The following is an 11,575-nucleotide window of genomic DNA, read 5'->3' as shown; positions in this document are numbered from 1 at the left end:
GCTTCTGGGAGATAGGATGGTGCCAACAAGACATAGGGAGGGAAATGGGGTTGACTTGGAGAACGAGGCAGTGACTGCACGGGGCAGGTAGGGGCAACAGCAGAGATGCAGCCCTTTGTTCTCCATGGAATCTGCTGGTGATGAGCACGGCTGAGAATTCAGCCATTCATCTTGCTCTGCTCCCGTTACCCCCATCTCAACTTTCTCAGCAGTGTCCTCTGCTCACATCCCCACCCCAGGACGTACCCCTACCCAACTCCATCCTGCCCCAGGAAGCCCTCCCTGGTGGGCTGCGGGGGCAGGCCAAGAGAGGCAAAAGACAAACAGACTCAGACGCAGCCTTTCTCGTTTTGTTTTGTTTGTTTTTTGTTTGCTTTTTTTTTTAATAAGAAATTTATTGCAAATATAGAAATTGATTTTCTCCATACAGGAATCTCCGAGTTGAGGAAAAACGATTTCGTGCCATTCAGTTTAAAACAAGGAGGGAAGGGGATAAAAATAAAAACCAATGTGTCCATACAGAACCAAGGTCACGGGGTCGTTACAGGAGAAGGGACAGGAGTGGCTGGCGAGGAACCAATCCGGGCAGCTGCCTCCGGATCTGCATTACATTCAAGGAGTGCATGGGACGGGCACTGGAGAGGGAACTACTGGCTCTCTGCCCCTCTAGTGCTCTGAATGTGGAGCCATTGGGGAGGGAGAGGGCTGGATTGACCCCCACCTCTCACAACCTGGGATCTCCAGAATAGGGCTCACTGAGAGCAAGGCCTCATGTGGGGTGGGGGCATGGTGGCAAAGGCCAGGCGTCCCTACCATGGTGTGGCCTGATGGGAGGAAGGAGGGAGCAGAGGACAAGGGGAAATTCATCCCTTCCAGAGAAAGGAGAGGGAGGCATCCCACCCGGAGAGGGTCAGGAGTAGCAGCACAGAGCTTCCTCTTTCCCCCCTGTGGGGCAGAGGGGAGCAGTAGAGAGACAGCCTCTGGCTATGTGAGGGCAGGTGATCTGGTGGGGGCAAGGGACAGGCCAGTGCCACAAGGCCACTTCAGTGTGTCAAGCCTCTACTCTTCCCTCCCAGGATAAAATGCCAGAAACCTGCTGGGAGGAGAAGGGAAGAGGGCAGCATTCTCCAGTCCAACCCCGCAGAGCCCAATGCCTAACAGAAGCAGAGTCCCAAGCCAGAAGGGCCCCCTCTGATCACCTAGCCTGCTCTCCTTCTACCGCAGGCCACAGAACTTCCCCCAATTAATTCCTGCTGCAGATCAGCCACTGACAGAGAATCCAGCAAGGCCCTTGCTAAGTTGGCTTAATGGTTAATTGCCCCTCAAAAATGTACAGCTTCTTTCCAGTCCCAACTGGTCTAGTGCAGTGTTTCTCAACCTTTTTTGATGAAGTACCCCTTTTTCCAAAAAATAAATAAATTAGAAGTACCCCCAGTACTTACAGTTTTCAGACACCAAAAAATATGTTTTCTACCATTGCAACAGTTTTGTTTAAACAATTTAATAGTAGCTACGTGGGTGATGGAATTTCTGGGTGTAAAAAGTACAAAAAGAATAAAGCGCTGTGAAACTTAAAACAAAATTCAGTTTTCTCCAAATTTCAGTGGTGATGACATCCCCTTCCAGACTTCTCTCGAGGACCCCTAAGGGCACTCGTACCACTGGTTGAGAAATACTGGTCTAGTGTCCACTTCCAGCCATTGGATCATGTTAAACCTTCCTCAGCTAGAGCGAGAAGCCTGTTACCAGATACGTGGGATGCCACGGGCCAGGGCGGGATGTCCTACAAATATGGGCAGCTTCCTGTGCACGCGCGAGTTGGCCACCCTAAGGAGCCTCATGTTGGATAGCAGGACTTGCTGTGCATTCCCCATGCTGAGCTATGCAGCCCTGCATCCCAAGCTGAGGCTGTGGGGGCTGCACTGGGCAGATTCCAGATGGGAGTCACTCCGGGAGGATCTCCGTCAACAAAGGAGTCCACGGAGCAGGCGCGTGCTAGCACTCGGTCCCTACTGCCTATGTTCCTAGTCATGGTTCGACTGGGCTGGCCTTCCAGTGGCAAGCGCTTAGAATTTGCCCCTCTGCGTGCCAGCTCTCTGTCATGCTGCTGCCTGTGCCCAGCACTACTAGGAAGTGGCTTGGTACCCACAGAGAGGGGACAGAGCCAGCCTTATTGGTCCTGCTCCGCTATCCTCCCATCCTCCCCTGCCACCTCTCAGACCCCCCAGCTGTTCCTCCAACCCTTCTTCCTGCTTTGTTCTCTCATCTCCATCAGTCCTGCTGCGTCCTCTCACCAGCTGGCACCTCTTCCCAAAATCATTGCCCTGCCTTCTCTGCTCTCCCTCCTTATACTGTCACCCCCTTCCCCTCCATCACGCCACTTCTCCCCGCTCTGGCAACTGCATGCTTCTTCCCTGCTCTTCTCGGCTGCCCCCACCAGCTTCCTCCTCTCCAGCAGCCCTGCTCTTTTCTCTCTCTGCCACCTCCTCTCCATTTCTCTGACTCCCCCACCTCCTGCTCTGCCACCCTCCCCTGCCATCCCCTCTCTTCTCTGTCTCCTCCATCCCTCGCTCCTCTCTGACCTCTTCCCTCCTAATGCTCTCTGCTGTCCACCCCCACTCCCCGCTGCCCCTTCTCCTTGCGAGCTGCCTCAGAGAGGCTCTGGCGGGCATGGGCACTGATTAGCATTGCAAACACACGGCCACCGCCTCAGCCAGGATTTCTTGACGTTAATTTTCATTTGTTGTTCATGAATATTTCACACCTGCCTCAGGAGAAATTGTACGACACAGGGCGCGGGGCAGCGAGAAATGAGCACTCTAGCACACGTGGGGGTGGAAGCTAGCACCTATTGCAAGGGGAACAGCAATCACCTAGGGGTCAGAGTCCATTCCAGGGGCACAGGAATCCAGCTCTGCTCCTTCCAGTTGAATGACGGTGATTCTTGTCCTCCCTGCAATGAATCCTGGGTTTGCTCCAGCACAGAAACAAAGCCAGAAACTAGCCATAAGCTTCAGGTTCTGAATCACCCCCAGGAAACCCTTTCTTCTGCATGGCTTCATGGACTCCAGAGGTCCAGGAGACAGGGCAGGAGTCTCTGAGCAGCCCTCTCACCACACTCCCTGCCAACTATCTGAGGGGAATGGAAATGGACAAATTCCTCTCCAAAGCCCACTCAAGTCAGCAGGAGTCTCTCCATTGACTTCAGAGAGCAGGCCCAAAGACATCAGAGGTGTCCTCGAAGCTGGGGCGCCCCGTCACCACACATCAAGGCTCTAGGTCTCCACAGACAGGCCTCACTCGTGGGTTCAGGCTGGAGCAGATGGCAGGGGTCTTCCCAGAAGGCCTTGCGCATGCAAGTGGCTCTACTGACAACAGTGGGGGCTGGAGGGAGAAGGGTTAAACTGGCCACAAGAGTGAGCAAGGGCTGCAGGGCCAGGCCCATCACACCCACTGGGACGTAGCCAGTGCCCTAACCAGTAGCTAGGAAATTTGCAGGGGGGAGAGGAGGCGCGGACTGGAGAGGAGCAGTCTGAAGGGCATTATTCAGCTGGGGCACCGGGCTTGGGTTCTCTTTGGCATCTGCTCCCTCCAGAAATTGTATGTCTCAGATCAAATCACAACAGGGTGAGAGTGGGGAGGGAGAGACCAGGGAGAGGGTTAAATCTCGACAAACTGGCACATACACAACAGGTGTTTGCTCAGAAAAATACAGTCAAATCATCATGCAAAGATAAGGTTAGATCTGCTCGTTTCAGCCACGGCGCGTGTGTACTTCACTGGCTGTCGTTCCCATTCGCCAGCCAGCGGCGGGGAGGGCTGCTCCCCCTCCCATCCCCTCAGAACAGTCCTCTTGTGCAAACTTCCACCCCCCGCCCCGAGGCTAGGGGTCACTGCAGGGAGGAAGGCGCTTGGGTTGCTCACCCCTTCTAACCTCCCTACACCCCCAGCTCAGGCAACAGGAGTTTCTCCTTCCACGAGACCACCGGCAGGCCCCCACCCCTTCTCCCTAGTCCTCTGCCTCCTTTCTTCTCCTTAGGGGTAGAACGGGAGCTGAGATCCTGGTAGAGTATAACCCCTCAATCCACCCCTTACTCCCCAAATGTGGAACAGCTTATGGGATTTACTGGGCCCTGGGCAGTACCATTGAGAGGGGAGGAGAGGAAAAGATGATGGGGCATACAGAGGACGCGGTCCCCCTTCACTCTCCAGCAGGCTCTCACCCTTTCCTGCCATGAGGGGACTCGGCGTGATCTAACTCCTTCTTGTCATCTGCTGGCTCCCTTGTTTTATGAGCCCCTGGAGTCAATCTGAAGCCTCGATCCCCATGCACCCTTCTCCTCACTGCTCCATCTTGGGGAGAGAGGGAGGGGCTGCGCTACAGCTGGGATCAACATATGGCAAAGCAGCCCGTGATGCAGGAAGCACACTGACAAGCAGGGGGGTCTGAGGCAACAGGAGACTTGGGTTGCACTAGGGTATTTAAAACCGTCCTAGGGAACGTGCCCCAAGATCCCTTCCTTAGGACATTCCATTGCCACTACACCCCCTTCCCTAGGATCTCGGTAGGGAATACACCTCTGGGATTTACCCACCAGCCACCGGATGGTGCTGTTGCCCACAGATAGCGGAGAATCTGTTTGACAGACAAGGTGGGTGAGGTAATAGTTTTACAGGACCAGCTTCTCTTGGTGAGAGAGAAGTGCTAAATAAAAGCTATTACCTCACCCACTTTGTCTCTCTCAGAGCCCGGGACCCACACAGCTATAACAACACTGCCTACAAGAATCTGTTCATGCTAACCAGCCCCTTCTAAGAGGATCCACGCTGGGTACTTGTGCCCAATGGCTGCTGTGGAGAGACACCCATGTGCTGAACTCTTGTCTCCACCGCCCCTCTCCCTGCATCCCTGTCAGTGCCACTGACCATCCTCCTGGGCTCCGAGAAGCTCCTCAGAGGGAAATGGCCCCTCCCAGGCTTGGCCCAGCCACGGTGCTCCCCCCCTCCCAGCAATGACAGGTTCAGACAGCATTAGAGGAAAGGGAGGGGAGGCCTCAGCCCTCCTCCCATCTGAGAAAAGGGAAAGATTGTCAAAGATCAGGGAGGGGGGTGGCCAGTCGCACAGGAAGCAGCGTCCCCGCAGGCCAGAGGAAAGAGCCACAGATCTGGTGGGTGCCAAACATTGTGCTTTGTTGGTGTGTTCCGAGACAGGGGTGGGGAAGCAAGGGCCCAAGTTGGTGGGGAGCTAGGGCCCAAGTCCAGGGGAGCAATGCTGGGAGGGGAGTGGGCTGGGCACACGGGGTTTGCAGGCCCATTGAGGATTCCCTCAGATGGGTGGGCACCGTGGTGAGTGGCACCCACAGGATCAGCTGAATAGGGGAGGAGAAGGCCGGTTGGAGCTTTGCAGAGGACAGTGAGAGAGCTCAGTCCAGGAGCTAACAACCCTCCCACTCTAACGCCACGACCATGGCAGGGCCCACAAAGGGAGAGCCCAGGAAATCACCCCCTCCTAGAATCAGAACCAATCTCCTGGGCTGTGCCCTATTTCCCCTGGCCATTCCCCACTCTCTCCCTCCATCCCATATTTTACCCCCTCTCCTCCAAGCCCGGAGCTCTCTCCTCTCCATGGGAGGCACATGTGCCCCATTCATGGGAAACACAGGCCCCACCCACGGTCCTATCCAGACCCAGCCCTTTCATACTTGCAGTGTAATAGAAAATGGTCACATCCACCCGTTCTACAAATGCCCCTCCCCCCCAGGAGAGGGGTCCCTGCTCTGGTCTAGCTGGGTGGGAGGAGGCATAGGAGCACCGTGATTGTTATTCCTCCCCTAGGCCTTCCTCAAGAGTCTGATCTCCCTCCTGCCCCCCCCCCCCCAAAATGCAAGGGACAGGGGGGTGCAGAATCTGCAGCACAACTGAAAGAAGTGGGAGATGCATGCCCCTGCCCGGCTCGGGGACAGGGTGGGACAGAAGGGGTGAGAGGGGAACCCTTCAGATCTCAGCGCAGTCGGGAACTCCCACCTTCTTCCTCACCCCCGCCTCACCCTGCCATTAGCAAGCCCCACTCTGCCATGCCAGAGAACATGCTCCCCAGCATTTCCTGGAAGACAACTGGACTGTTTGGCTGAAGGTGTGGGTGGGAGATTCCCAGGGCCTGAGAAAGCGGGTGACCCCTCTTCCAAAATACACGGTTGGGAAGAGCCCCGTGCTGTGCGCCCTACCCCCCTTTCCTCAGTGAACGAGGGAGGCGGATGTGGTCATGAGCCAGGAAACACACCCCCAGGTTCAGGAAACCCCACTGGAGTCCATGGGGGAGGAAAAGGAGAGAAAGCCTCCAGTTACATGCTAGAGTCTATACAAGCCCCACATGTCTTGGGGAGGTGGGAGGAAGCCTTGAAGACCCCCGATCCCACAAAATGCCAAGGAGGGGCTCTCTGCTTCGTGACATCCCCCATTTTCACTTGATGAGAATGCATGGTTGGGGCTGCCCCCTCAAGGGAACAAACAGAAGCCCCACCCCCAACCTTAACTTCCCCTCCCCCCAATCTGGAACAAAATAACAACAGGAACATAAAAGCAATGGTTAGTGGTTTAGTCTAGGCCTGGTTAGCATCCTTCTCTGCCCCCCTCGCATGCCTATCCCCCTTCTTCATCCTTCCCTCCCGCTAGCCCCCAGCGTCATTACCACAGTGTCAAAGCAGGTAGCTCCTCCCAATCAGCTGCAGGAGGAAGAGTGGTCCCCGTAACACAGGAAAGACAATTCATTGCAGGAGTTTGTTTTTTGTTTGCTTTCTTTCTTTTTTTTTTTTTGTAAACTTTTTAAGAAACGGTTCTCAGTTCGTTTTTGTTGAGGGAAGAGGGGGCTGTTCGGTTTTTGATCACAGTCAAGTGGTTCTTTTGTTGGTGGTTGTTGGATTTTTTTCTTTCCTTTTAAAGAGAGTCACAATTTCTGCTGAGCAGAGACTCCTTTCCAGTAATCCAGGATGTCGTGCAGATCCTCGTCCTTGGCAAACTGGACTTTCTTCCGCAGGGCATGGCCAGCCGCCATGTAAACCTCCTCCCGGTGGTGCTTCTTGTAAGGCCGGAAGCGCTCCCAGATCTTGTGAGTGCTCTCAGAGGAGTACTCAGGGCTGGAGGAGTAGCCCGAGAAGTAGTGTCTGGGGGAGAGCTGGGAGTACGTGGAGTCCCGCTTGGAGCGGGAGAGCGGCTTAAGGAATGACACCCGCTGGCTCAGGGTGTCAGCGCTCTCCTCATAGTACAGGGCCGGGAAAGAATGTCGGTGCTCGCTGCAATGATAGGAAGGTTTTACCTCCAGGTGGTGGATGGCGCCCGGGGACACCAAGGGAAGACGATCCAGGGGGCTGTTGAGTGGGCTGCCTTTTTCGATGTACTTGGAATCCGACTTGCTCATTGGCGGGTGGTCGGGCACATCCAGGCTGAAGACCTTGGCACTCTTGATGGAGCCACTGGATGAGACGCTGCAGGTCTTCCTGGTCACAGCCGCATCTGCGCTCAGCTGGCGCTGTAAGGGGTGGTGGGAGCTCTCCTTGTAGGACGGCGACAGGAAGCCGGGCCGCTCCAGCCCTCCTGAGGAGCCGGCGGGGATGGACTGGCACTCGTAGCCCATGTCTGAATCCACGCCGCTCCCTCCTCCTAGGAAGGAGGCTGTGTCCAGCTTGAGGGCGTCAATGCAGTTGTTGATGATCTGGTTGACCTTGTCCACTTCCTTGGCGATGGTGGAGATCTCAGCTGCCGAGCCTTGACCATTGTCAAGCTCACGCAGATCGTCATCCCGCTGGGATCGCTCCAGTCCATCCCCACCGCCCGTCCTCACCTCAATGTAGTTGCCCTTGGTGGTAACTTTGGGAGTCTCCATCCCAGCCTCAATTGACTTGGAAGAGGGCAGCTTCTCCCCAATCATGGAAGGGATGGAGGACATCCGCGAGACGGGGATGACGGGTGGCTCGCCCAGCTTCTGCGAAGAATGGACAATGGAGCTGGTGTCGATATCCGAGCCATAGCGCATCTCTAGGATGGTCTTCTTAACATTGAGGGACTTCTGCTTCTCTTCCTGCATCCTTCGCTTCCGCAGGCAGTAGTACACCACTCCCAGGACGATGACCATCCCAAAGAGACAGCCCAAGATGGTCATGATGTAGTGAGTGGTGGTGGAGGTATTGGGCACTGGGTCCTCCCTCCCCTTGCTCCTGGTGGCAAAAGACAGGCAGGTGTGGTTGTAGCGCTTGGAGTTGCGGATGGAGGCCACACAGAAGGTGTAGTCCGTGTGGGCCTTCAGCTTGTTCAGGGTGACATATTCCTTCTTATTCTTCAGGGTCGTAACATCGGAGACGTAGCTGTTGTTGTACTGGACCAGCACGTACATCTTGCTAAAGGGCGAGGGGATCGTCACCACAAGGGTGGCTGAATTGATGGTCACATGGTGCAGCTTGATGCTGGGGTTGAATGAGGAGTCGGTGGTGGAAGAAGCCGGAGGTTCGACGGAGAGGAAGTCCCCAGGGTTGAATCCTGAGTTCTCATCCAGGTCTCTCTGGGAGTCGGGTGTGTAGGGGGTGGGATTGATCCTTGAGAGGGACGGGATGGTGCCGCCCCGGCACATGGACTGGAAGATGGTGATGGCGTTGCGGTTATGGTGCGGTCGAGGCATCAGAAGCGGGTAGCCAGCAAATTCCCGGGGCGTCTCACACTGCAGCCGGTCGTAGTTCTTGGTGACATTGTTGAAGACCACCAGCCAGGTGAGGAAACTGTAGAGGCTGCAGTCGCAGTTGAAGGGGTTGCCAGCTAGCTCGCACACCATCAGGTTGCTCAGGCTGGTGAAGGTGTTCCCCTCCAGCCTGCTGAGCCGGTTGGAGGACAGGTCGATGCTGATCAGGCTGGGGCACTCGGAGAAGGCAGTGGGTGTGACCACCTCAATCAGGTTGTGCTGCACGAAGAGGAACTGCAGCCTGGCCATGCCCCGCAGCATGCCCTCCGTCAGGTTGGTGAGCTTGTTGTAACCCAACTGCAGGACCTGCAGGTTGGCCTGCCCCAGGAAGGCCCCGTCCTCAATGTAGGAGATCTCGTTCTTGGTCAGGTTCAGGTCGGTGAGGTTGCTGAAGCGGTTGAGGGAGGAGTACAGCACCACCTTGAGCTTGTTCTCATTCAGGCGCAGGTCGTGCACCGTGCTGTTGATGTGCTGGGGGATGGTCTCGTAGGGCGGCTGGTTCTGGCTGCAGATGGCCAGCCACACGTAACCCTTGTCCCCCTCGATCAGCCAGCAGTCGCCATGCACCGTGCCGGGGGAGAACACGCAGATCAGGGCGGCCGCCCACAAACCCAGGCGCAGCATGTTCGGGTGCGGCACCCCACCTCCCCCCCACGGGCAAGAACAGGAAACAAGCCTCTGGAGAGCAAAGGGAGAGGAGCAAAGGGAGAAGATAAGAGGCAACACTCCTTGGGTGCTTAGTGATAGGAGGGCACAGGCGCCTCAGTTCTATCCGGTGCCCTCACCAACATTTTTCTTGTCCCTCCCTTTGCAGAGCAGCAGAGAGCAAAATCCACTCGTGCTTGCAGCTCCCAATCCCGGACCAGAAGGGCAGGGACAGAAATCTGTGCTTCTCTTTAAAGCAAAACAAAAATTAACCAACAAAACTTCAAGACTCAGGAACAACACCCCCACACACCCTCCCCACCTTCCCCCGTGACCACCATGAGGTGACTCCTCTTCTGTCGCTGGGCTCCCTGGATTGCTCCTCCTCCCCCTTTCTTGGGTCCCCTCTGAGACACTTCAGAACTTCAGATCAAACATCTTGAAAACAAAAACATAGATAGCGAGCATGCGAGCGAGAGATCCATCTGTCGCTGGAATCTGGAAAGGAAACACACAAGAGACAAGAGGAGACATCAGTCGGGGGGGTCTTTGAAATACGGAAGATGACGGCTAGGTTTGTTGGTTTCTGGGGGACAGGGAAAAGCAGAACAGGGAGCGTTGCAGGTGGACGGGGGGAGGCGGTATTGCCTGCTACGCTGATAAGCCTTGGCAAAGGGAACCCTTGCAACATAATCTTGTATCAGTGATAGCCAGAAGGGTACTTGGGTTTCGTTATGTAATAGAATCACAGTCTGGTGTGTGTGTGGGGGGGGGGGAACAGCGGGAGGGACGTAGCTTTATTATGATCGGCTTAAAACTCCAAAGCATAAAGAAAACACAACCCAAGTCAACCCAACCCCAAGAAACTTCGGCTGCCAGCGCAGAGAACGGAAATCGCACAATACACACGCGCGGGGGCGCGCACCCGCTGATGATAAATAAATAAGAATCCCATCTAAATGGGGTTTTTTCCTTGATGCAAAACAATAAATAATTCATGGGTTGTATAACTGCTCTCGTTCCGAAAATAATTCCCTCATCTCAACGCAGGCGAGGGTTGGGGACAACGTGGCCTTCGCAAGCAGGGCTCAGAGAGGGACGTTTAGAAGCGGGAATTGTGAGTGCTGGATGCCCATGCAAGAGCAGAGGGGCGTGTTGGCTCAGAGCGGGAGAGGGCTGTCAAGAGCCCTCTGGCAAAGGGTGGCTCCTGCACGTGGCATGGGACAGGTGCACAGAGCTGCACCCCAGTGTGGAGGGGACAGCATGGTGCTGTATTATTATTATTATTTTTTCATTTCTGCTATTGTGGCGCTATTGTCAGAGAAGGAGAGCAAACTAATTCCTGCCCAGGCTGGTTAAAGAATCTCGCCACTTGCCCGAGGGTGAGGAGAAACACTCAATAGTTGCCTTACCCCACTGTGGGGAGAGCACCCCCTGCTGGTAGCAGGGAAACATTTCTGTCCCCCTTTCGTCCCCCAACATCAAACCCTGAGACTCATCCTGAGCCAGAGAATCCAGCCTGGTGTCCCCTCTGCTCAGGGGCTGCCAGCACACCCCACTCTTGGGAGATAATCCCTGCTGCTGCCAGGGAGTCATTTTCAGTCCCCTTTCTCTGGCCCTGCATACCCATCTCCTACTCTCCAGGCAGGAGCTCCCTCTGCTGACATCCCCACTGACACTGCCCCCTCACCCTCTGCTGTCACTAATGTCTCTTAGCCCCAGCCTTGGAGGAGTGCCCTCTGCTGCGACTAAGGAGACATTCCCATTCTCCAGAGGGGGCACGGATAGAGGGAGCTGCCAGAAACAAGAGAAAAATGCATCATAGCTACTTAAGATTCAGAATCCTGTCTTCACTCCTCTTTTTTTTCTAGGGATGCTCACTAAGGATATTGCTAAAAACCTTTGCTGCTAAAGCCCAGCCCTTTTCCAATGCAGAGACCCACAGGGCAGAAACAGCGGGAGGCAGGGGCGGGGCAGGGGGGAGTCAGGGAAGAAAAACCAACTCTTGTGGCAGGAGGCTGACGTCTGCAGAGAGATCTGAGCTGATTTGGGGCTGCGGAATTACCAGGGCAGCTGGATTAAGGGATCAGAGATGGTGTCAGAGAGAGACACTTGCATATTCAATAACCCAGCAAGGAAAGCCAAGGGGGAGGGAGGAAGGCGCAGAGGAAGGGCAGAGGTAGTGCTGAATCCAATGGACAAGAT

General features: G+C 55.3%; 1 protein-coding gene across 2 annotated transcripts in view; it reads right to left on the bottom strand.

Moving 5' to 3' along the window:
• Nucleotides 1-282: 282 nt before the first annotated feature.
• Nucleotides 283-11,575, bottom strand: part of ELFN2 (extracellular leucine rich repeat and fibronectin type III domain containing 2) — a 73,785-nt gene continuing 62,492 nt past the window's right edge. For both annotated transcript variants that reach the window (XM_075937482.2, XM_075937489.2), the window contains exon 3: nt 283-9,868. In XM_075937482.2, coding sequence (XP_075793597.1) covers nt 6,944-9,349 — 2,406 coding nt within the window. In that variant the 5' untranslated portion in view covers nt 9,350-9,868 and the 3' untranslated portion in view covers nt 283-6,943. The remainder of the gene's footprint in view (nt 9,869-11,575) is intronic.

Source organism: Pelodiscus sinensis, chromosome 1 (genome assembly GCF_052426305.1).
Source record: "Pelodiscus sinensis isolate ZL-2025 chromosome 1, ASM5242630v1, whole genome shotgun sequence".
Classification (NCBI taxonomy): Eukaryota; Metazoa; Chordata; order Testudines; family Trionychidae; genus Pelodiscus; species Pelodiscus sinensis.
Note: the sequence above shows the minus strand (reverse complement) of the source record. Positions and strands in the feature narration are given on the sequence as shown.